We start from the raw sequence: 27,625 nt of genomic DNA on the forward strand, positions 1-27,625 counted from the left end.
AGAAGGATCAAGGTCATTAGTGCTAAGACAAGATTCTTTATAAACAAGTATAAGAATAGATTGCTTTAAAAGCAAAGCTTTCCTCACATCTTTTCATTTTGCATAAAAACTTGCTTTTCTCTCTTGCTTTTCCACTCTTGTTACACTCAACTCTCCTTTTGCATGTGTTTCACTCTTTTTTTCATTGCGCATCCTCTCATTAAACTCTCATTTTTCCACTCTTGACTCATACCTCTCATTGCCTTTCTCATAGCTCCTTTTTTTTTTGTGTGCCTTTTCTTTTTCATGCATACTCTCTATTTCTCTTTTTATTGCTTTTTCCTTTTCAAACTCTTCAATTCTTTGTCTAAGGACTTTTTGGTCCTCATACACTTACTTGGGGGTTAAAGGTTTAAGGGTTATAGGGATATCATTAATTACAAAAGAGTACTTATTAGAAAACCCATTAGGAATAACCTTTCATCATATTGCCAATGTCGCCCTAAAAGAATGTAACTTGCTTGCATAGGTACTACATCACACAATACTTCATCTTCATACTTGCCTATGGAAAATGCCACCACTACTTGTTTATTTACCTTCACCTCTCCACAATCATTCAACCATTGTAACATGTAATGTAGAAGGTGTTTTAAAGTAGATAAATGTAATTTTTTCAACTAACATGGTACTAGCTACATTAGTGCAACTGCCCCTATCAATAATCAAATAACATACCTTATCTTACACTTTACATCTAGTGTGGACGATGTTCTCACGTTGTACCTTATCCTCCATCTTGGCTTGCAAATTCATGACTTGCCTGTAACTAGTAATTCTCCATGTGTAGGACTTAACAAGAGTTTCATCTTCACTTGCATCTTCAAGCTCGGGCATCTCTAAGTCATTATCATCCTCACTTTCACCAATTACTTCGCCACCTCTTATGGTCATAGTACGTTTGTTTGGACAATTTGAAGAGATATGTCCATAACCCAAACACTTAAAGCATTGTACTTCATGTGCTTTCTTGGTTTGATTTTCATTCTTTTCCTTACCCTTGGCATTCCCCCCTTCCTTTGCACCTTTATTGTTTCAAACTTTGGCTTGTTGAAGGTCTTTTCTCCACTCTTCCACTTCGACTTCTATGATGTGCTAGAAACAACTAAATTGCTCTTTGAACCTTTAGAATTCAATTGCCTTTCAATCTTAATGGCCATATGCAACATATCTTCCATGTCGACATAGTAATGTAATTCCACTAAGTTGGCTATGTTGCTATTCAATCCATGCAAAAACCTTGTCATTGTTGCCTCATGGTCCTCTTCAATATTTGCTCTAATCATGGCAACCTCCATTGCTTGATAATATTCTTTAACACTCTTAGAGCCTTGTATAAGATTTTGGAGTTTTTTATACAATTCTCTATAGTAGTGTGATAGAACAAAACACTTGCGCATGATAGTCTTCATCTTATCCTAAGTTTTAATTGGTTGTTCACGATTCCTCCTTTTACTAGTCACCAATTGGTCCCACCAAACAAGTGCATAATCAGTGAACTCTACGGTGGCTAACTTCACTTTCTTTTCTTCAGAGTAGTTATGACATTCGAAGATGAATTCCACATTTTTCTCCCACTCTAAGTATGCCTCGATGTCATTCTTGCCTTGGAAGCTTGGAATTTTCATCTTTATGCTTCCCAAGTTGCCATCTACCTTGGTACACCCATTCCTTCCCGAATTGGATGTCTAATCATCATTGTCTTTTCATGTCTCGTACAGGTTCGAAAAGTGTTGTACTTTGCTCCCCATGATGGCTTGACTCCAACTTGTCAATTCAGTCCTTCACATCTCTAATTTTGGATGTTATGTCTAGTTTCATTCTTTTCATCATTTGTTGCATGGACTTCATGAAAAGTTTCAGATCGGGTGCTCCTTCCCCTTCTTGAGACATGGTTCAGAACCTACGAATCAAAGTTAGAATGGAAATAGAAAGAACCTCATAAAACACTCTTTGATGTGTTTAACTTTCAATTGATGGCACTCATGCTCATGTTTCACTCAATTTTAGGCTTTTCCCCTCTAATGAGCTCACCATTTTCCATTTACCTCTCAATTTCCTTAAACTCGGTTCTTATAGAACAAACACAGTCCTCTATATATTGTTTCCAACCACTCACCAATATCAACGTAAACTTAAATTGAACATTTAAAATTCAAAGCAATACACCATTCCAAGAAAATAAGAAATTAAGCAAGTGAACAAAACTTGACTTAAGAATAATGAAAACCCAATTTAAGGTTGTAAAGGACAAAAAAAAAAAAAACATTAGCAACAAAAAATAACTACTAAAGAACCAACTCAAGAACTTTGAACGATTCCACTAAATAGAATTTAAACAAATATATGTATATTTTTTATGAGAATGTGGAAACAAGAATTCAACTCACAATCATAAGATTCAAATCAAGTTAGGAACTTTGGGGGTTGTCCCAATTGTATTCGTGCATAATTTTTTTTTTTTATAATAGATACAAACACAAGGAAGATAAACACTAAGGAGACGTTTGGATTGGGTAATATTTTATTACCAAAATAGAAAGATTACCTTGAAGATAGATTACTTAAAAGATTTCTAGGTATAAATTATTACTATATTTGATAAAATTTGATAGGTATAAATAATTATTGAATTTGGTTAAAGGTAATAAAAGACTACTAGTAAATTATTTTACTTAAATGCCCTTGAATATAATTATTTTTAAATTTTTTTATATTATTTGTCATATTAATTAAAAATAAATTTATTTTTGTCTCAAAAAATTAATAAATAATAATATAATTATAATAAAATCAAGATTACCTCGGAATTCTTTAAATACCTAAGGTGAAGGTGGTAATCATATTATCATCTATATTACCTGTCATGTCAGCATTGGTAATAGAAGATTACTGTAATCTTTTATTACTGACAAACCAAACAAGGGAATGAAAGATAGATTACCAAGGTAATCTTAAAAAACCCAAACCAAACGCCCCTTAAAGGTTGCTTTGATGACTTCAAACTTTTGAACACCAAACACACAAATTCAGCATTTAAAGAAAATTTAAGAAGCAGAGAAAACAATTGACCACACAAGGATAGATATACCAAACCTTGAAGTTTGGCTCTGATATCAAACTAATACAAACCCCACTTATATCAAAAAGTAGAACACAATATCCAATTTTGATTCGTTGCCCGAGATCGTTCAAAGTAATGGTAAAAGTAATTGATGAAACTAGGACTCTTTGTTTATAAAGAAACAAGAACCTTAGTTATTGAAAGATGTATATCACACAATTTTAAAGATTAAGAATAAGTTTTGCAATTGATATGACAAGATAGAATTAGAAAACAATACATGATCTTGTAAAGTTTTCAAAGAACAAAGTAAAGAAAAAAAATTCCTCTCCTTTGATTAAATTGTAAACTTGGATAACAAGACTAATAATGATCGTTTTCTAGGGCTACTGAATACACTTATTTATAAAAAAACAAAAACTCTTTCCAACAAGTATAAGGCAACTAAAGCTTGGTGGAAAGAAAACAAAATAACTTCCTAAAACACACCTCATTGAATTTGGCAAATATAGATTATTTAGCTACCAATTAACTACTAATTAGGCAACACAAAAAGAAATATTCTCCTAACCCTATAAGGTAGGCAAAATTTAAGGAAAGACAACTAAAACAAATCCTAACTAAATAAGGACTATTATTTTTTTGGCCAACTAAGGAAAAAGTTTGAATGAGTCAATTCTTGAATCTTTAAAAATCTTTCTTGAAATCTTCTAGGATCTTCTTGAATATTCTTCATTCTCCAAAAATCTTTCTTGAAATCTTCAGGATCTTTTGAATATTCTTCATTAGCTTAAACAAACTAAGTAGCTTGAAAATAGGAAATTAACCTAACTAGCTTGTAATCTTCAAAATGCATATCCAAAAGACTACTAGAACGGTTTGAATCCACATGCTTGCTCATGATATGAAAAACAAATGAATGCATAGCTTGTTTAAACCTTTTCGCCCTTGCTCTTGTCATTAGACCTTCATAAAGCAAAGGATCATTTGACTTGTTTGGTACCTTGATTGTATCATGTTATTGCTTACATACATCTAATTCACTTTATTCAAAATTCAATAAAAATCTACTAAAGATCTTCTATCATGAGCTACTTAGTTGGTGGCTTTTGAGTTCATAATCCATGTAAGATAATACTCAGTTAATATCATAGTACTAGAAAATAAAGTTTCATCACTTTATGTTGAACAAGACTATCATTTTCAGCTCCGTTCATTCATAGGTGATATAACTCTTGTTACTTTTATTCTAACTATTCATCTTGTTTCCGTCTCTTCTTCTAATACTTTTGCCACTCTTTCATTTCAATTCCTTGTTCTTATTCTTTGAGCATTAAACGATCTCCTTCCTGTATTAGGACTTGAGCCACTCACTTTTAAAACTTGATTCTACAACGTATGCATGAGTACCAAGTTCTGCTTTCTTAAAGGCACTTGTCCTTTAATTTTATGTGGCAAGAACAACTAACAAAAGTCTTTCTTTTCTCATTGTGGGTCATATATACCTTTATACGCTCCCACTATCGAGAAGGGATCGCTTTTCTACATGAACCTACTAGTCATGTATCAGGTTACGCATAGTTGACTTTAGTTTCATAATCAGATTTGACATTCAATCAAATTCAACAATCAACTATTTTTATTTGGGGACTGCAGTCCTCCAAACTTTTCAATTAAAACCATACTTATGACATATATAGTTTGACATTAATGGTACTCATATACCAGATCGTTATTCATGAAACTAATCAAGATATCACACGAAATGAGTCTTGCTTCTTACATGCGTGATGTGCGTCCACATCACGTTTGTGTAAGGCATTGATTGGGTTTCTATCCTTTAGTCAGCCTCAATTCTATCTTAACCTGATCTACGGCCTCCAAAGTCTTTTGCTCATCTAGGATATTATGCATTTCAAATGCCACACGTTGTAATTCTCTCTATTCAGTATCATTCTCATTCAAATCAACCATCATATTCTAGGATATTATGGTTAACTAAATCAAAGAGACTATATATCAGACATAACACTATCAAACACAATCAAATACACATCAATTGTCGTAATTACGCATTAAAATTTTAAAATATTTCATATAAGGCACAAAATCGAAAGTTTACTATGTTCCCAATCATCTTCCATGACACAAATGTTCGATATTTTAAACTTTAATCTAATTGCGTCAATATTAATTCTAGATGAGAATTACATTAAATTCTATCAATCTCAGAATTCTCACATTTAACAAATATATAATACAACGAATGCATCATCTATTTTGACTAAGACCATTTCATTAACCCGTATTGATCTTTGAGTCACTTTATCTATGATAAAGTCTTTGTTACATTTGCGTTAGGTCAAATACCTCACATTATGTTAGTTTTGAGAATAACATTAAAGTAGTGGATATCCCTTTGTACATTATTAAGGGTTACTCTATAGCAAGCTATAATGAATCCACCTATCCCAAAAATTTCAATTTCTTGTCCTAAACAAGATCATTGATTGCAGGGCTTATATTCATGCATGGATATTATCTCTTTTCCAATTAAGAGAATTCAATAGAGTATTGATAGTATCAACATGCAATGTGATGACCCCTAGTCAACAAACTTACATGAAGTAAAAACATGTATTTCAAAACACCAATATGTGTTTTCGAGAGTCGGAATAAGATATTACATGTCATTATACACCGTAAGACCCATGGAACATATCTCATATATAGATCCGAGTACTACACAACTTCCAAGGACCAAAAAACAGGTTTCACGTGCCAAAACGCCTTGGAAAGGGCTCTTCACGCACCAAAATAAGCTTATACGCTCCTTCACACGTCGAGACGACGTCGTATGCGCCATAAAAAAGTTAGCATGTGACTTAACGAGCCAGGAATGAGTCGAACGCCCCATCATGCGTCGGCTAACGACTGTCACACACTTGCACGTGTCACTATCCTTGGAATGAGGCTGTCACGCGCTCACACGCATTGGTCAATGCTACAATCAATAATTTGACCATTGACCGATCAACTGACCCCATAAGTGTTGACCAGTTCAGGTTGAACCGGTTGGCTCAACCCAACCCGTTGACCTTTGGGTCAGGTAATCAGGTTTTTCAAACCTGATTTCGACCTGATTCTATACGTAAACCCTAGATTTTTGTCCATTCAATTAGTCGACTTCCGACGACTTTTCAACGACGAAACCATGGGGCTTTTGTAGCTTAGTCAACGGTAAGCCTTGTTGTTCCAAGTTCTGGCGCCAATGGAGCCGGAATCTGTCCAAACGGCGAGGAAGAAAAACACGCATTGGGTCTCAGTTTTGGATCAATTTTCATCGATTTTGATGTTAATTCGAGTCGTTTTTCAATTTAAAACATGCAATACCATTCCAATTATTCATCCAACGTGTTTTCCAACACCAATTTCATGCAATTTTGGTCTAATTAAATTCGTGCTCAAAAACAAATTTTTAAACAAAATTCAATATACAGATTCTAATTTGCACAATATACACAATACGATTCACAGAAAACATAGCAAATACGTATCTTAGGCTCTGATACCAATGTTGGGAATAATTAAACATATCAAGATCAAATTATATGAATTCTGTAAATAAGTAGCGTTTTCAAAACATTAGGGAGCTGGCGAAGAGCGGTTAGTCCACGGGGGGTGTTTTTGAAATTTGTCATGTGACAGTGGGCTAATGCGTGAATACTATGGGTTGGGGGAAAAATTTACTTTTTTGAAACTATAAGGGTGCCAAGAGATTAGAAAATTGCTGAAGGAGCAAGGGATAAATATTCGACCTATTGTAATAGAAATTTTCTCAGGGGGTAAATTGATATTTTTCATATCTAGGGTTTCTCGACGTATAGTTTTCGAATTTTATATCCGTTTTTTCTATTTTAGGGTTTTTCGATATGTAGTTTTTGAATTTGACATTTGGTTTTTTGATTTTTGTGCTTTTTTGGCACATTTTATGATGTAATGATGTAATTTCTTCTCAATATTTTAGTTTTTTCGTTTATAGAATATGTTGATTCATATTTTTGAATTTCAGTTTTGTTTTTTCGAATTTCGTCATTTTATGATATATCGTCTCGTATTTTCCAAATTTTCGAACAATTTTTCAATTAGTGCCATTCTAACGTATTTCAACTTATAGAATTCGAATTTCAATTTTGTTTTTTCAATTTTCGCCATTTTAGGATAAATCGACTCTTTTTTTCAGATTTTTTAACGATTTTTCAATTGTTAACATCTTATGGTATTTCAAAGTATGGAATTCGAATTTCAGTTTTGTTTTTTCAAATTTCATCGTTTTATGATATATCGATTCGTATTTTCTAGATTTTTAAATGATTTTTCGATTGTTGACATTGTAGGGTATTTCAACATTTAGAATTCAAATTTCAACTTTGTTTTTTCTAATTTCACCATTTTAGGATATATTAACTTGTATTTTAAAGATTTTCAAACAATTTTTTTATTATGATATTTTAGAGTATTTCAAAGTATAAAATTCGAATTTCAATTTCGTTTTTTTTATTTTTGCCCTTTCAAAATTTATGACTCGTATTTTCAGATTTTCGACTGATTTTTCGATTGTTAACATTCTAGGGTATTTTAACATATAGAATTCGAATTTTATTTTTGTATTTTTGTATTTTTGAATTTCACCATTTTAGGATATATCGACTCGTATTTTCCAAATTTTTGAATGATTTTTGATTGTTGACATTCTAAGGTATTTCAACGTTGAGAATTCAAATTTCAATTTTGTTTTTTTGATTTTTTCCCTTTTAGGATATATCGACTCGTATTTTTGAGATTTTCGAATGATTTTTCAATTATTGACCTTCTGAGGTATTTTAACGTTTAGAATTTGAATTTCAGTTTTGTTTTTTTGAATTTCACTGTTTAAGGATATATCGACTCGTATTTTGAAGATTTCTGAACGATTTTTCAATTGTTGACATTCTAGGATATTTCAACATTTAGAATTTGAATTTTAGTTTTATTTTTTTGAATTTCATGATTTTAGGATATATCAACTCGTATTTTGAGAATTTTCTAATGATTTTTTCATTATTAACATTCTAGAGAATTTCAATATATAGAATTCGAATTTCATAATGTTGTATCGATGTCTCAAAAAGTGTGCTCTACTCCAACGCTCAAATCTGACCTCACGTAGATAAGCTCCAGCTTGAGGGTTCATCGAATCAAGAGATCGTATCATCGCCTCAAATTCTACTTATGTGTATGACTTTATTGCTTTCCAACATGCACCTGCAACCTGTAAGGTGGTAAAAAATATGAGAACTTTATAATCAAAATGTATGAAAAAGATAAACATTTCAAAATTTTAATACTTGTTTAAACACTTTACCTTTGAGTCTTGTTTATACTTTGCTCGCATATTACACAAAAGATGATGACAACAACATCCATGGTAGACATCTGGAAAGACTTCAGTCATTATAGAGTATATAGCGTGATGTCGATCTGAGATTATCGCCAGCTCGAAGAGATCATGGATGCATTCTTTAATCCTCCTAAAAAACCAACACCACGTGTCGTGATCTTCTTTTTAACCAACACCAAAATTAATGGGATATATTTGGTTATTATCATCAAAAGCCATCGCAATGAATAAATGCCTTAGAAATCGACCTTTAAGGAAAGTAGCGTCGATGCAAATAACAGGTCAAAGATATTCTCTGAATGCAGGAACAAAACATCCTAATGCCATGAAAAAATTCTTAAATCAATGGTCCTCGTCCGTTTCAATAGCATTAACGGTGTTCGGATTAGTACGCTGTAGATTGTAGCAATAATCTGGTAAAAGCATAAATATTTTCTCCGGTGAGCCCCTCAATAAATTTATAGCCCAGTTTCTTACTCGCCACGCCTGTGAATATGAAATGTCAATTTTATACCAGTCGACGATGTCCACAATTATTTTCTTAGGCCGATAAATTCGATCAATCAACACAAACTTTGACCTTATTAATTGACCTAAAGCTCGAGTCCCAGCTTGTCTGTGATGTGGCATGATTTGATCAACTGAACATGCATGGGTAGGATTCATATGGTTGATTTGAAACATTTCACCAACTTTGGACTTGTTTGCATGTATGTACTACTCACAATTTTCCGCCTTGCACTTAATTTCCCATCGCGCCCTATCAGACTTCTTGACCATAAATTAAAATCCTTTAAGTAAGGCAAATTGCTTTATTATGGAAAATATCACCAACTTTTACACCATTCTCCTCTCAATTTTCAGCTTTGCACTTAATTTCAATTGTACTTTATTATGGAAAATATCATCAACTTTTACACCATTCTCCTCTCAGATCGATCTAGTACCACCTGATGATGTTGATGGCTGTAGAGAAAAATCATGAAGCCATCTTAATGGATCAGTGGGGACATTGTCAAAAAATGGCCTAGAATAATTTTCACCATCTGAAATAGGATTTTCAAGCTACAAACTATCTATACCCTCGGTAACTGTTGTCATATACTTGAGCTCTAGCTCTTTAGAAGGAATATCGGGCATATCATTTCCATCAAAGTCACCCCAGTTGGGAACCCTATTTTTTTCTCCATAAGCCTATGAGTTTGCAATGTACAATTGGTCATTGCTGAAATCAATCAAGTTTTCCAAATCATATTCTTTTTTCACCCCACTAATTTCTTCTTCATCTTCATCTTCATCTTCATCTTCTTCCTCCTGTCCTTCAATTAGGGTACATGTGACAAAAACAGAAATACATTCCTATAAGTACTAAGACATAACAATAAGACCCTAGACATCTTCATCATTTTGGATCTGTACGAGGCAGTTGAGCTCAATTTTTCTTGGCTTCATTGATAGTTGAAGGTAGTTTTTCATTAGATCAATACTGCAAGACTCCTTCAAAAGCTCAATAAATCCCTTAAATGTTGTTTCATAAGGAATTTTAATCAATTGTTTGGATCCTCCAATATATTTCATTGTGTTGTCATCACCTTGAATCTATTCTCCTTGGTAATGAACCGATGCATAACCATCCATTTTAATTATCAATCCTATAATAACAAGTTTTTGGAAATTATTATGCATTTATAACAAAAAATTTGTAATAACTATGTAAAACAGTCTTACAATTATTAATATAAAAAAACCCCTAATATTTTTCTAATATTTTATTTAACCCTTATAATTATTTAACAATTTATGTAACACTTTCATATGTTATCTTGTATCAAAATGCATCTATTTATTCTTAACATTCCATTTAAAACGTTTTTACAATACTTAATATCAAAATACCCCTATATTTTTTAATATTTTATTTTACCCCTATAATTATCTAATATTTTATTTAACACCTTTGTATAATATCTTGCATCAAAATGTATCTATCTATTTTTAATATTTCATTAAAAACGTTCTTACAATGTTTAATATCAAAATATCCCCTACGTTTTTCTAATATTTCATTTAACCCCCTATAATTATTTAACAATTTGTTTAACAACTTTTTCTGTTACCTTGTATCAAAATATATCTATCTATTTTTAACATTTCATTTAAAGCTTTCTTATAATGTTTAATATCAAAATACCCTCTATATTTTTTAACATTTTTTTAACCCCTCATACTTATCTGATTTTTTATTTAATACCCTTGTATGTTTCCTATTATCAAAATACATTTATTCATTCTTAACATGTTTTTAAATCCTTCATATATTATGAAAAATCAAAATACCCCCATGTTTTTCTTAACATTTCATTTAACCCCCTATAATTATCTAACATTTCATTTAACACCATTTTATGTTCTCTTGTATCAAAAAACATCTATCTATTCTTAATCTATTATTTAAATCCTTCATGTATTATGTAATTTCAAAATACCTCCTATATTTTTTTAATATTTTTTACCCCTATAATTACCTAACATTGCATTTACCACCCTTGTATGTTGTCTCATATCAAAATATATCTATCTATCTATTCCTAAAATTTCATTTATAATGCTCTTACAATGTTTACTATCAAAATGCCCCTCATATTTTTATAACATTTTTTTGACCCCCCATAATTATCTAACACTTCATTTAACACCCTTGTATGTTGCCTTGTATTAAAATATACCTATATATTCTTAACATGTTATTTAAATCCTTTATATATTGTATAAAATCAAAATACCCCCATATTTCTCTAACATTGCATTTAACCCCTATATTATTATCTAATATTCAAGTACCCCCTTTACATGACATATAAACTAGATTTAACAAATAAAATTAAGTTTTTAGATTAAGATTCGTATAAATACCTTTTTTCCACGAATAGAACGAATAGACTTTTTTCGATTGGAATTTAGAAATACAAACTTCTTCCATTCGAATGAACCCATACTAATTGATATTAGGTAAAAATGAGAGTGAGAGTGAGTGTTTGAGTGAGATGAGAAGTGTGTGTAATAAGAGTGAAAGAGAGAGTTTATATAGATGTGGTGAAGGGTAATTTTGGTATTTTAAAAAAAGTTTAGGGCATTTTTGCTTAGAAATAGGAAAATTGGGCATTTTTGCTTATGAATAGGGAAATTGGATATTTTTGCTTAATGGATGGGTAATTTGGCCATTTAATATAATTTCCCAAAGGAATATTTAAATATTAGATAAGTGTTTAGTGAGTATGAATAGTCATTCCTTATCTTTTGTTAACCTTATTTAACAAGGATATTGAATTTTTTTACCTTATGTTGGATCCGCTTATACATTTATACTATATTTTTCACACTCTCTACATTTTTATCAATTTGTATATCAAAATATCTAAATTGTCTTTATATTTAACCTTGAAAAACCAAATAAGGTAATAATATTTGTTGTTATGCTTTACAGAAAGAAAACATATATAGATATTTGATATAAATATTTGAAACAAGTTTTATATATATGTTAGATAAGATCAAATAAATTTAAAAAAAAAAATTTAGTTTAAATTTTTTAAATTAAATCTAAAAAATTTTAAACTCACTTGATCTTATTTTTTCTAAATTCTAGTTGGCATTAATCTAATCTTAAAGCAGTACATGAAAAAAAATTCAATAAGCCACCTGTGAAGAGCACTCTGTCTAAAGGAAGACCTTGGCATGAGACATATAAAAAATATAAAATATGCAAAGAAACAAAGAATATATTCTTTGCATAGAATATTGCAAAGAATATATTCTTAAGAATATTTCTATAAGCTTGTTTGCTTATATGTGTTCATACACGTAAATGTACATATATGCATGCTTTTGCAAATATTTTCTACAAAAGCATACATGTTTGCTTGTTTATCCCATGAAGATCATATAATATAGCATAAGAGTATTAGACATATATAGCATAAGAGATCATCGAATTGTTTTCCTATGCATGAAGAAACTTTTAGGTTGGCAATGGTGACTTAATGGTAGGATAACATATGAGGTTTCCCTTTATAAAATAGAAACAAAATTGTATTGTACAAAATTTAATTTGATCCAAATTCGATTAAGTAATTTAATGTAAATTACTAATTATGTAATTCAAAGTAAATCTCGATTTGATTTAAATTAAATTATTGTCTTAATTTGAATTCAAACTAAATTGAGATTGAAAGGGGGTTAAAGTGGAAGAACAGTTGGCGGCAACACCAAGCCTTTTTGCCACCAATTTTCATCATTTTTTTACATCTCACATATATCCATTTTTATAAAAATGTTACTTAAGTTGGTTAATTGAGTAGAATTTATTATATGTATATTGGTGATTGAAAATCAAGTATAGATGATTGAGTTTCAAATTTTTTAAAATTATCATGTATAAAATTATTCAATCCCTCATCTATCCTTGAGTTGAGAAATTGAAAATTATTAAGAATGTTAGTGATTGAGTTTAAATTTTTAGATTAGCACATTTAAACTTAAGTATACTAATATAAAACTAGGGTTGTAATTAGTTTATCTGAAAAATATTAAAAACACTCATTACGAAGATAAATGAAGCAAATAAAGAAAAAAAGTAATCTCATGTCTAATTTAATAGTTTTCATGTATAGTTTATATATCATGAAAAAATTTATTTTAAAATATAACTTTAAGGGCATTATTAATTTTGAAAAACAGAGTCAATTGAATTAGTTGTCGCCAATCATATTAATTTAATTGTAATCCATTTTGTTTGATTAATGATTATCTTTGATTAATATTTAATTAATATAATAAATGAATTAATATATTTTTCAGACATTTGCAATCAACTATCAAAAGAAGGGTGCACAAATTCCATGAGGCATAGAGATTTCAAGTACACATGTCACTTCGGACAAAGATAGATACTGTGACTATAATTAGGAATAATTAACACTTACTCAAAGAGTTATTTTTCAGATTACCTATTTCGAACGCTTATTAGATTTTGTGGAGGCAAGGTTTATCGTCGTTTTGATGCATGTGATGTTACTTCATATGATTAACCAGAGGAACTCAGTAAGAGAAATGTGGTTTAAATTAAATGGTCTTGAGTTCCACTTCAGCGCTATCGAGTTTGTGCTAGTCACTGGTTTGATATTTGGGGAGGACATGGAGGTATCCATCTATGTTTATTGTACAGGGACACCCTGATTGAGAGAAGAATACTTCCCAGGTATAGAGGATTCTCAGTCAAGAAGAAAATGAATAGTTTTTACCTTTATAATCATTTTGGACTAATTTACCTTTAACGTTCTCCAAAAATTACTATTATATCTTTATAAAATTACCAAAAACTCTTAGCACCATCATATAATTTCAAATGTACTATTCAATTTACATTCCCACTTTGTCCCTTAAATCCTTCTAAAATACCCATTTAACCCCTTTGAAAATTATTGCTCATTTACTAGTTTTAAAGACTTCTTTCACAATTTCTTTAAACAACAACTTATAAAATTAACTCTAAAGGTAATTTTGGAAGTAAAGTTTACTGGTATACATGAATCCAGGTGTTACAATACATTTGACTGACTTTGATTGAGTCTTAGATGATAGATTATTTTCACTATGAATCCTTCAAAATCAACACTTGTGTCAATACATATCCCTCTCTCATTCCCACTAATATATCTCATAATATTATCATCACCTGAATCCCTCAATAGCGAATTTTAAATGTAGTTTTTTCCATCTTGACTTAAAATAAACCTAAAAATATAAAAACACATGTTTAGACCTTGGGTGTTATAAAAAATGCAATGTTTTGGCATTGGGACTAAATAGCTGTGTTAAACATTTGTGTTTAAGCCAAAGGACTATTTCCCACCCAAGGTATGCTACATTCTCAAGTTTCCCCTTTTTAACTTTGAAAATACTAAATACCCACCCATGAGCAGTTAAATTTAATAGAACTCTAACCCCTAAATACTAACCATTTCCCCCTAGGCCAAGTTTTGAAAAATAGCATTCCCCCCATAGGGTTTAGTTTTCAATCCCCGATGCCAAATCCGACGACGAAGCCTTCCAAATGCACTACCATGCTCTAATGGCCTCTCTTTTTTTCTCTGGAACGTCGATCGGCCAAGATTTGATGTCGTCTTCGCCTTGAAAGTTAAAAAGCTTCCTCAGGAGACGAAGCTCTGCGTCTTCCCAGACAAAGACAACAACCTTGTCTCCGTCTGGGAAGATGATCATCTTCCTAGACAGAGATAAAGTTGTCATCTTCGTTTAGGAAGACGAAGCTCTTCAACGTTTCAGGTAAAGATGCTGCCAGATCTAGGCTGATCGACATCCTAGAGGAGAGAAGAGAAGTCGTCAGAGCATGGTGGTGCATCGAGAAGGCTTCATCGTCAACGATGGCACTGGATTTGGCGTCAAGGATTGAAAACTAAACCCTAGGGGGGGGGAATGCTATTTTTCAAAACTTGGTCTAGGGGAAAATGGTTAGTTTTTAGGGGTTAGGGGGGTAAAGAGGATTAAATTTTAATTTTTTTTTAATATTATAGATAAAATGATGATTTTACCCTTGAATCCGTTTTTTTAACAGTCTATGGGTAGGTAAATGGGTTTTTCAAAGTTAATGGGTGGGAATATGCAGAAAAAGTATACCTTGGGTGGGAAATAGTCCTTTGGCCTTGTGTTTAAATAGAAATGTGAGACTAGAAATGGTTGGCAAAAAGCCAGGTGTCAGCGTTAATGCCAAGGGTTAGCGTCGCCAATCCCTGACTTTTCGTCAACCTATTCTTCGCCTAGTTTTTATCTAAAACTGAATTTTCGTATTTTTTAACTATCAATACAACATTAAACAACATTATAACAATATTAAACAATATAACAACATAAAATCATAACATTAAATAATTTAATAAGATGAAATTATAACAAAATTATATTTCACATGAAGTCATAAACACGAATCCACCTTACATTATATTATTAAACAATAAAACACATTACATAAGGGCTTGAATCAATATTGATCTGAATGTGGATGATTTTGTGTGAAATCTTTGCAACAAATGTGAATTCTATAAAGAAATTTGACAATTTTCATCTCTGTCTGTCTTGTGTCTAAGTTGAATCTTTTATAATAGTTTTCTCTCATGAGTCTTATTGTTCAGTGAGAAGTGCATTCTCTATTGAAGAATTTTTTTTTTTTTTTAATATTGTAAAGAGTTTTTCCCTTGTTAAAAGGTTAAGGAAAAAGAGAGAGATTATTGTTGTGACATTTTTTTTTTCTGTATGGATTTCATTAATGGGGATATTTTGGAAAAAATAGATTATTGTTGTGATATTTTTATTTAAAGTTTAAGATAAATGTCATATATATATATATATATACACACACACATAGGGGTTTAAAAAAAGGGTAAAAAATTCAATTTTGGTGGAACATAAATTGAATGAAATTAATTTGGTGGAACTTATAAGCACTTACATGGCCTTTAAACCACTCCACCAAAGCTTATTTCAAATTCCCCACCTCTAAATAAGACACCATTTCCAGTGAAGAGTATGACCATCATGAAGAAATAGAACATCTTGCGATGAGAAATTTAATCATAATCATATTTGGAAAATTACATGCTCTGTTGATGGATCCCGAATTTGGCAACTCACTACTGGTGTTACTAGTTTGTTGAGTTTGGTTAAGTCTGTTGGTTCTGAGTTTGGTGAATATGAAGGCACTCCAAGGATTCCCTGTCACGGCACATTCCCTTAGATCACTTTGCTTGCAAGGTCGTATGGGCAATTCTTCTATTCAAATTTTGGTGGATAAGGGTTCCACCATAACTTCATACAAGGCCAATTAGTTCAGCACTTGCAACTTTTGATTCTATCTTCTAAATGCTTCTGGATTATGGTTGGCAATGGGGATTCTCTACTTTGCTCGAGTAGGTGTCCTCAGCTTCCAATTGAGATGCAAGGTTATTATTTCTTTATTTTCTACCCATACAGGGTGCAAATGTTGTCCTTAACATTCAGTGGCTTGTGCTCTTGGGGAATATTATTACCAATTTTAGAAATTTAGCTATGGAATTATTTGCGACGGCCAACATGTAAAACTGCTAGGTGTTTCCAGTTCAACACCTAGCTCTATTCCAATTCATTTTCATCAATTCATAGCATTGATGTCTTCTGGTTCAATTTGCTCTTGTTTCCAATTGCTAGCTATACCACAAAATGATTTGTTAAAGCCTATCGAGGAACCGGATCACCCCCTTAAGATACAGGTTATTTTGGATGAATATGAGGATGTGTTTGCAATCATTTTGTCCTTACCTCCAAAGGGAGATTGGCCATTCATGTTCAGTCGGGCTCCAACACAATTAATGTGCAACAATATAGTTACCCTTATTATCAGAAGACTAATCCAAAAAATTAGTAGAAGAGATGTTGCAATCCCATGTTATTAGGCCCAGTTGTATCCCCTTTTCTTCTTTGATTTGGGCAAGAAAAAAGATGGCATTTTTAGCCTTTTTGTGTGAACTATCACAAGCTGAACCAAATCACCATTCCTAATTATTTTCCCATTCCCACCATAAATGAACTTTTGGACAAATTATGCAAAGTTGCCTTCTATTCAAAATTGGATTCCATGCTAGTTATCATTGAATCGTAGAGGGTGGAAGACATTTGTAAGAGCGCATTTCAGATGTACAATAGTCACTATGAGTTTGTTATTATGTCTTTTGGCCTTTCTAATACCCCGAAAACTTTTGAAGAGACAATGAATTAGATTATTAAACTGTATTTGTAAACTTTGATTTGATCTAATATTCTTGGATGACATTTTGGTTTACAACCGAACCTTGTCTGAGCATGTTTCCCACCTCTGCTTGTTGCTAGATTGTCTTTGTTTCAGTCAGTTTTCTGCCAAGATGAGTAAGTGTGCTTTTGCTCAATCTCATATTAAACACCTGGCCATCTTATTACACAGGCTTGGCCTCCCCCACAGAATGTGAAATAGCTTCATGCCTTTTTGGGCTTGTCGAGATATTACAGGCATTTTACTTGCCACCATGCCACCACTGTCACCCCCTTACTAATATGCCATGCTTTTGAGGCCCTGAATAATGTCTTAACATCAACTCCGGCTCTCCAACTCCCTAACTTTTTCAAGTCATTCATTGTCGAGGCAAACAACGGTTCGATGATACCTTGAGGATGACATTAGGCATTTCATACAATCATATCGATTTTGTCAACTTGCTATGTACTTTGCCAATGGCTTTACAACAACTACAGTAGCTCATGTGCTTGTCACTAACATTGCCAAGTTGCATGGATTTCATGAAGGCTAGGACAATTGTTAGGGATCGAAACCGGGATCCAATCTTTCCAAGTTCTTTTTGAAGAAAACATTTTCTATTGAATGGCAACCAAAACTTCAGTAATTCCTACCACCCACAATCTATTAGGCAAACCAAAGACACAAATCAGAGCCTTGAACAATACTTGCTTTGTTTTGTAATGGAACCACCTCCGAAATGGGCTTTCTATAATACTTCGTTGCATTTTGCTTCTGGCTTTATGCCTCTTGAGATTGTCGATGGACAACCGCCACTACCATAACTGTGTTCTGCCTTTCCTAATTCCCTTGTCAAAGTTGTCAAGACCACCTTACAACGTTGCACTCAGCTCCTCCCAACAGCATCGTCACAACTTACTGGCCACCCGTAGCCATATGAAGCAATTGGTGGATCACAAACGTCGTGAGCTCGTGTTTAACGAGGGGGATCAGGTCCTAGTCCATCTTCAACCATACTATCGAACATACAGTATTCCAAGCTCAACAAGTGTTACTATGTGTCCGAACATATTGAATTTGTAGCTTACAAGTTGAACCTATCGCATCCATGTGCCTTCATTCAATTTTTCATATCTCGTTGTTTAAAGCTTTTCACGAAAACTTGCTCTTTCATCTTATATCTCCTGTGACTTCTTCCAAGGTACAACTAGTGGTCCGAACCTTGACTTATATTGAAACAATGTCGTCGTCCCCTAGAAGGAAAACAAGTTTTACAGCACCCATTGCAATGAAGGACTGCTGAATGAAGAGCCACATAAGAGATTGGGTTGACCACGTCATCAACCAGATGGCAATAAGAGCGCGTGATGGAATTATCTGGTATGGATAGATGTTCAGTAATGATTGGATGTTTTTTATCTGTAATAAGGATGAAAATGAGGCGGGGTGGATACAAACCAAGTCAAACCCAAACACTGTTTAGGTTGAGTTTAGTTTAAATGAAAAATAGTTCAGTTCAAGTTTGTCAAGCAAAAATTAAATTCAGTTCAAGTTTGATTCAAATGAAAATAATTGTGTTTAAGTTCAATTCAAGTTTATGTTTCATATTTGTGACTTAGATTTATGGTTCGAATTCATGATTCATTAATAAAATTATACCGTTTTATCTAATAATAGATAAAATAATATTATGTTATCTAAAAATAAATAAAATGATGTTATTTTAACAATTGTTTTACATAATCTAAATCAAACCATGAATCAAATTCAAACCGAATCAAATCATTTATCTAGTTCATAAATCAGACCGAACCAAACTCTTTCTAACCCATAGTTGTCAAAGGCAAAAAAGGTCAAAAGGCCAAAAAGGTCAAAAGGCAATGAAGGGTTTTATTACCTATGCAAAAAGCGTCAAAAGACCATGAAGAATTCTATTGCCTAGGCAAAAAACGCCAAAAAGAAGGCAACACCCTTTTACCTAAAGCTATAAAAAATTCCATTAATTTTTTTTTTCCAATTTTGATTAAATTTAAAATAATTTGATACTAGATTGACACTAAAAAATAGACTGACAACTTCACTCGATAATTTCATATTAATCTTATCGAACAATTAGTTATCATATAGGCCAAACGACTATTTCCCACCCAAGGTTTGATGTATTCTCAAAAGTCCCCCCTTTAACTATGGAAACACCAAATACCCACCCATGACCGGTTAGATTTAACCAAACCCTAACGCCTGAAAATTTTATCTCCTTTTGCCCCCCTAAACTTTAAAAACTGAAATTTTTCCCCCACCTAAGTTTTAAAAAATTGCAGTTTCACCCTAGGGTTTGGTTTTGAAATCTCCGGCGACTTCTCCGGCTCCGTTGCCGAAGGCCGCTCCCTCCCGAAGCAACCTCTCCTTTCGGCGATCTCTTTCCTCCCATTCGGAGGTCCGATCGGCGCCCGGAGACGTCGTGGGAGACGAAGAACTTCGTCGGGAAGACAAAGTTCTTCGTCTTCCCAGACGAAGACGACGCCGTCGTCTTCGTCTGGGAAGACGGTCGTCTTCCCAGAGGTCTTCTTCTGGGAACGGAGCTGGAGAAGTCGCCGGAGATTTCAAAACCAAACCCTAGGGTGAAACTGCAATTTTTTAAAACTTAGGCGGGGGGAAAATTTCAGTTTTTAAAGTTTAGGGGGGCAAAATAAATTCTATTTTAGTTTATTTTTAATATTATAGCAAAAATGACGATTTTACCCCTACCACCGTTAGGGTTTGGTTAAATCTAACCGGCCATGGGTGGGTGTTTGGTGTTTCCATAGTTAAAGGGGGGACTTTTGAGAAAACGCTAAACCTTGGGTGGGAAATAGTCGTTTGGCCTATCATATATTGACCTATCTAATGATGAGATTAATAAACCCATCCAACAACCTTAAATCTCTCTAAAAATCTCTTTGATGCTTTAGAGCTCACAAACAACCTCTTGGCAATATTAAAATTCATTGTTGGTCTCTTGACAATCTTAGAATTTGTTGGTGATCTTTCCAATAACCTCAAACCTCATTACAAACCTCAAAAATTGTCAATAACTCTCATATCTAGCCGAAGAATGATCAAAACCTCCCAAAAAGTTTGAAACTATGATGAAAACTATGCAAATTTGCTGATAACCCTCAAATTTAGTCAGAGATAGCTTAGGTGATAATAAAACGCATTTTTTAGTACATAAAGCTTCTCCCAAGACATAAAAAAAACATCAAAGGTGATGGCACTTAAACCACTGGTCACTTTGACCATACTCAAAGCAGTGTGGTCATTATCTTGAGAAAAGTCTTACTGAGACGTATCTTTGATAACTATATTTTAGCTTGAATTCAACTTTATTTAAAAAACGAGTTAAACCTCTTGAGTCAAATTCGATAAGAATTTGAGTTAAACGAATTTGAACTAAATTAAACCAAACTAAACTGACTTTCGAGCTCAAATACATTTGGTTTGGGTCTGGTTATACTTTAATCCTCATCCTTATCCTATCGATATCCCTGTATGAAAAATTTTTCCCCTTCTTAGCCCATCCCCAAAGTGGCGATAACATAAAATTACCGTTCATTCTTTGTAAAAAAATTTTCTCAACCCATTCCTTTATCATCAATGCAGGAAACTTAAATCCGTTTTTAAAATTTATAAATTTGAAGACATTTCATACTTTACCCTAAAAATAGTTTTAAACTTGGAGTCACCAAATGTTTTTTAAAGGAAAACAAATCAAGTTTTTTCAAAAAAAAAAAAACATAAAATGATGATTGAAACTTGCCGACTGTAGCAGTTCTGAATGTCGTAATTCCCATATAGCCTGTATTCAAAGAAACGGAAATGATCGTCTTACCCATCCCATCCCCCAAGAACACCACATTCTTTTTCTTAAACGCCACCCTGACGATCTCCTCATAAACTCCCGCCTTTATGTTAATAACGAACCCACGTGTTGCCACACTATCCAGCGCCGCGTTAAAGGCGTCCTGCACCTTCGTGTAATTGCAACTCCCGTTCTTACACACCGTCACATCCGCCTTCAACTTCAACGGAAACCCACCTTTAAACAATGGCTGAACCGCGCCCGCCTCGTCCTTCTCCCAGAACCCGGCCCGCTCCGTCTGGGGTGCCCGCCACTTGTTGAAATCGTCACCGAAATTATCATACGACTGAGTCCTTGATTTTGCCACGTGCCAGGGCATCGTAAGCCGACTGAGTCCGGCGCCTCGAGTACCGGAGCAGCTTTAAACAATTCTTAGCCGCTTCGGAACGGTTCCGATTGTCTGCGGACAAGTCTAGAATAGACCGAACTCTACCGTGGGCAACTTTGAGGTTTTCGGAGGAGACCCACACGACGGCCTGGATCATCTGCGAGGGCGTGGAGTTGGCGGAGACTTGGTTGGATTGCAAGAGAGAGGATTCGTAGGTGACGGGATCACGTGTGGCCTTGCAGGCGAGGGGGATTTGGGGGATTTCTTGGAGGGACTTGGGGTGTCTGCTCTGGAAGGCTGAGGAGATTGAGAAGAGGAAGAGGGTAATAAGACGGGAAGCCATGAAAAGGAGACGGAGGTATTTGGAATTGGTTTATTTGTGAGGCCATTCGGTGGGCATTGGGCATTTATACTGAATTTGTTAGATGATTTTGTGATTTTGATTAATTGGCTGTTGTTTTCAGGTATTCACTAGAAAGGAAAGGAAAGGAAAGAGCAACTGTTTCGTTTGTTTGTTTGTTGATGGAATTTTGGGGAAAAAGTAACACTTTTGATTTGAATTGAATTGAATTGAATTGAATAGGCTAACAGAAGACAGAAACTAAATCGGTTTGAAGACAAAGAGAAAGCTCGGTTAAAAGAAGGAAAATGCGGATGGGGGAAGTGTTAGTCAAGTGGAAAGAAGAAAGAGAGAGATTTGAGTTTTTTAAACGATTATTGAAATTGGGAAACGGGAAGATCTCTCTGGATCTCTGGTCATAGTTCTGAGAGCAACCAAGAAGGGGCAGACCCAAGTCTGTTTGGAAAATAAATTCTGATCCAATATCTTTTTACCTGGTTAGTAAGTAAATATTGAAACAGGGAAAAAAAAGAGAAAAAACACATCAATTATACTAATATAATATAATAAAAAATATGTTCATAAATTTTTTTTTAAATTTGTAAACAAGAAAAATATATAACTTGTATATATAGATTTAATATAATATATCGTCAATAATATCATAATAATTTTAATATTTTTTACGAATCTCTTATTAAAAATTAATATAACAATTCAAATATAAAGTATTTAATTAACTATTAAATTTAATATAACATAATATATAATCAAAATTTCTTATATAATAAATAATATACCAGTCAATCGAGAAAAATAAATAAATTAATCAGCTTAAATTTTAGACTTAAGATCAAAATGAATCTTGTATAGATCATAGAAAAAAAAATACAAAATTAAGATTAAAAATTAAGAAAAAAAGTTGTTAGGCTTTTTTAAATGATAATAATATTTTTATAAATAATTAAAAATAAAAGAAATATTTTGTATTTTAAATTTAATCTGAAAGTTCAAAAATATAATAAATATAAAAATAATATATAATTCGTATTTAATATAAATATAATATAAAATATGTATTTAATATATTTTAAATTTAAAAGTTTTTTAAACGTATTTAATTTAAGAATAACAGACGTATTTACTTGCTAAGAGACGGCAACACCCCTGTTTTATGTTGTACTAAACTTGTTGAATTTTGACTTTCAAGGTATTTTGAAGGCCAAACGACTATTTTCCACCCAAAGTATGCACTTTTGTCAAGTTTCTCCTTATTAACTTTGAAAATACCATTTATCCACCAATGGACTGTTAAATTTAATGGAACTCTAACTCTTGAAAAATTTGTTTCATTTTCCCTCCTAAAATTTTAAAAACTAACAATTTTCTCTAACTTAAGTTTTAAAAAACAACGTTTTTACCCTTAGGGTTTCAATTTTTCAAAGTTAGTTTTCCGACGCCGTTTCTTTCTCTCCGGCGACCTCCAGGCCACTCCTCTCCCTCTCCGGTGCAACCTCCTTCCGGTGTCTCTGGACGAAGACGACCCGTCTTCATCGACGACAGTTTCTAAGACAACCATTGAAAGGAGGCCGCACTGGAGAAGAATAAGAGTGGCCTGGAGGTTGCTGGAGAGGAAGAAACGGTGTTGGAAAACTAACTCAGAAAATTGAAAACCCTAAGGGGGAAAATGTAGTTTTTTAAAACTTCGGTTAGAGAAAATTGTTAGTTTTTAGGGTTTAGAGGAGAAAATAAAATCAAATTTAAGTTTATTTTTAATACTACAGATAAAATGATGATTTTACCTTTGAAACTGTTAATTTTAACTGGTCACAGGTGGGTAAATAGTATTTTCAAAGTTGATGAGAGAAAACTTGATAAAAACGCATACTTTGGGTGGGAAATAACTTTTGGCCTATTTTGAATGTAAAGTTTCTTAGTATTTGTAGTGTCAAACCAAATTAACAATATTTTATTATTTTTAATAAAATACATTAGACTTCCCCATTTTCAATGTTGGTAGTAGTTAACAAATATATTATTTTTTTATATGTTTGATATAAGATATTACCCGCTTATATTATGATACATTTTCTTTTGAGTAATATTACATAGGCCAAAGGACTTATTCCCACCTAAAGTATCCTTGAATATTAAGTTTTTATTTTTTAATTATTAAAATCTGAAACACTTACTCAAGAGGTTAAGTTTGTTAGTTTCAAAAGTAAAATTATTATTTTATCTGTAATATTAAAAATAAATTAAAATTTAATCACTTTTCTTCTTAAAACTCTAAAAACTAAAAGTTTGTCCCTATATCAAGTTTTAAAAAATAATATTTTTTCCCTAGGATTTACTTTTCAATCTCCGGTTTCAAATCTGTCGCTAGTGATGACACTAGATTCGGAGTCGTGGATTGAAAACTAAACCTTAAGGGAAGAATGTCATTTTTTAAAACTTGACCTATGGAGGAAATAATTAGTTTTCAAAGTTTATGGATGAAAAAAGAGATAAAATTTTGAGAAGTTAAAGTTCTATTAATTTTAAGTATCTATGGGTAAGTAAATGAGATTTTCAAACTTAAGGAATGAAAATTTGAGATTAGAAGATACTTTAGGTGGAAAATAGTCCTTTGGTCTATTATATATATCTATTTTGAATATACAAATAGATACACAATTATATGTATTATTACATAATTATAAGTTATTTTATCTTTAATTCAAAATTATTCAATCATATAATGACATATATTAAATTTATATATATTTATTTATTCAAAATATATACGCATAATTTTATTATTTTCTTTTATACTTTTCAATAATATAAATTTGGATTAAATTGGTCTATATTTGACCTATTTTAATGCATATAAAGGTTTCATAATGTTTAATAATATTTAATGAATTAAATCTATATTTATTTAATATCATTACATTTTATACTTATATTAAATTTGTATTGTATGCATCTAATATTACTTAATTGGATTAAATAAGATGTATTGAATCCCATCTAATAAATATAGAAGGGCAAAAGACTATTTCTCACTCAAGTTTTAGTTCAATCTCAAAAATGTATTTGTAACAGATGAAAAACTTAAACACTCACCTACTTCTAAATTGTCATAAAACTTTTTGTTAAATACAATAGGTAAAATTGTTATTTAATAATAATATTTAAAAATTTATAATTTTATCTTTTTTCTCTCTCAAATTTTAAAATTTAACATTTAACCCCCTATCTGAACTTTGAAAATTGACTTTCCCTTTCAAATCCTTAATTTTTTCTTAACTCCTCCCTTCAGCCACCGATGACCGATGCAGTTGGTTGTTGGACAACAAAGTGTCATCCAGTAATCTGGACAATAAAGCATTATTCAGATTTAGATGACATTTGTCATTTAGATCTAGATGACGGTCATTGTCCTTGGAGGACTCCATTTTGTTCTTTTATTGTTGGTTGGTTATTCGCTAGAGAAAGTGATTGGATTACGGGGGGGAAAATAAAATTTTTAAAACTTAATTTAAAGAAAAAAATATTAGTTTTTCAAACTAAGGGAAGAAAATAAAATATAATTTTAATTGTTTTAATATTACTGATAAAATAATGAATTTACCAATTAACCCAAATAAAAAATTTATGAATGTATCTTAACAGATTAAAACTTGGATGAAAAATTATCTTTTTCCTTATATAGAATTATTATAATATACATTTAATGCATTTAATATTTGATATTAAATTACTACTTTTAATTTCTATATTATTTAATGCTTTCTTTATTAATAAAAAATTCATAGAATTATCAATTTATCACAATGGTGACAAAAACTACCGACAAGAACCGTTTAGTCCCCTAAAATCGAAATGTAACACTTTAGTCTTTATTTGAGGGATTTAAATGTGTTAATTATAGTTTTATAGGGACCAAAGAATATAGTTGCTTCAATTGACTAAATTGTCATAATCACAAACCTAAGGACCCGAAATTATCCCATTTATTTCCATCCTCAGTGGCTTATTTTGACAAAACTCTTGATACAACATGTAAATTGTGAACTTTGGTTTACTTACACGATGGTTTTGCTCAGGAGACTTTTTTTTTTTTTTATAACCTTCAATGTTATCGGGCCTGATTTGATGAAGCCAGTCACCAAGATAACCATGCAAAGATGAAAAAAGGCCAAAGCACTTATTCCCACCCAAGGTTTGATGTAATTTCAAATTCACAACTATCAACTTTTAAAAACTCAAAGTCTCACTTATAACTTAGTTTTTGTTAAAATTTTTAGTTAATATTACGGATAAAATCATCATTTTAATAATATTATTAAAAATATATATAATTCATTTTATTTTCCTCATAAGTTTTAAAACTAACATCTTCATCCCTATATAAAATTTTTCAGTTTTGAAAAGCCATATTTTACCCCCATTTTTTCCTATTTCAATCACCCTCAAAACTTTTAAAAACTTCATTTCACCCTCTATTGAACTTCAGTTTCCAGTATCCTCTTCGTCTGTCTCCAATCTCCTCCTTTGCTTAAGCCAACGTCGACCTTGACCCACAAACCATTTTCGTTGTTTTTATACATGAACAAAGATCTGGACACTGATATAGGAAAATGCCTCAACAAGAAGCAGAGGGTGACAAACATCTTTGTGAAAGAAGATCTAGATGTCGATGTAAGAAAATGCCTCAGTAAGAACTTGAGGAAGATGCATCTTCATGAATGAAGATCTAGACCACCTTTTTTAGATGCGTTCTAGACAAAATTGTCTAGATCTTCGTCATCGATTGTGCATTTGTCACCAATCTTCATCTAGATCGGTTCAAACTAACACTGATCTAGATGCATGATTGATAGGTGGCTAGAAAGGTCTAGATCAGTGGGTGGAGAGATGAAAATAAAACCTTAGGTTTGGGGGGTAATTTTGATTTTTCAAAATTAAAAAATTCTATTTAAGGATGAAGTTATTAGTTTTTAAAACCTAAGAGAAAATTAATGAATTATATATTTTTAATATATTATTAAAATAACTATTTTACTCTTAATCCTAATTAAAAATTTTAACAGAAATTGAATTATAGGTGAGATTTTAAATTTTTAAAAGTTAATAGGTGTGAGTTGGTTTTACATCAAACCTTGGGTAGGAATAACTCTTTTGGCCATAAAAAAAATTTGAGGCGGATACAGATCAAAAGTACCAACTTATTTTCATTCATGAAGTTTTAAAAAATTAAATTTTCATCTATCACTTATTTTCATTCTATCTGATTTGTCTAAAAGTTATTATTTTCATTTTTATTAAAATTATAAAATTATCATTAATAATTAATTTATATATATTATTAGTATATACTTATCTAATTTAAAAATTTATTATTTAAACTCTCACAAAAAATATTAAAATTCTAACAAATTTTAAAATGTTATATTTTGATCAATTTTGTAAGATATAATTGTTATTATTAAAACTATCAAAAAATATATTAAAATTTTAAAAATTTCACAAATAGTTTTTTGAATTTTTAAAAACCCCTTAAAAATTTCATAAATACTCATAAAATTTTAAAAATTTATAGTTCATCCCTAAAGAAAGTTATATATATATAAAATTTACTTAATAAAGAGAAAAATAAAATAAAAAATAAAAAATTATATATAAAATA

General features: G+C 31.7%; 1 protein-coding gene across 1 annotated transcript; it reads right to left on the bottom strand.

Moving 5' to 3' along the window:
• Positions 1–1,124: 1,124 nt before the first annotated feature.
• LOC123199649 (probable pectinesterase/pectinesterase inhibitor 51) lies at positions 1,125–21,951 on the bottom strand. Its single transcript, XM_044614682.1, has 3 exons — positions 21,565–21,951; positions 21,179–21,518; positions 1,125–1,369 (listed from the first exon to the last, which is right to left on the bottom strand). Exons 1-3 carry the CDS (start codon positions 21,949–21,951, stop codon positions 1,125–1,127), a joined length of 972 nt encoding a protein of 323 aa, XP_044470617.1.
• Positions 21,952–27,625: the final 5,674 nt, after the last annotated feature.

This window comes from Mangifera indica, chromosome 16 (assembly GCF_011075055.1).
Source record: "Mangifera indica cultivar Alphonso chromosome 16, CATAS_Mindica_2.1, whole genome shotgun sequence".
Classification (NCBI taxonomy): Eukaryota; Viridiplantae; Streptophyta; class Magnoliopsida; order Sapindales; family Anacardiaceae; genus Mangifera; species Mangifera indica.

Excerpts from the sequence above, each read along its gene's own strand:
- LOC123199649 (XM_044614682.1), bottom strand. The coding sequence starts at position 21,951 with ATGGCTTCCCGTCTTATTACCCTCTTCCTCTTCTCAATCTCCTCAGCC. Across the intron at positions 21,519-21,564 it reads GCAAAATCAAGGACTCAGTC|ACGGAGCGGGCCGGGTTCTG; the intron begins GTATGATAATTT and ends CGGGCACCCCAG. Across the intron at positions 1,370-21,178 it reads ATTCAGAACTGCTACAGTCG|GCTCTAAGAGTGTTAAAGAA; the intron begins GCAAGTTTCAAT and ends ATCTTATACAAG.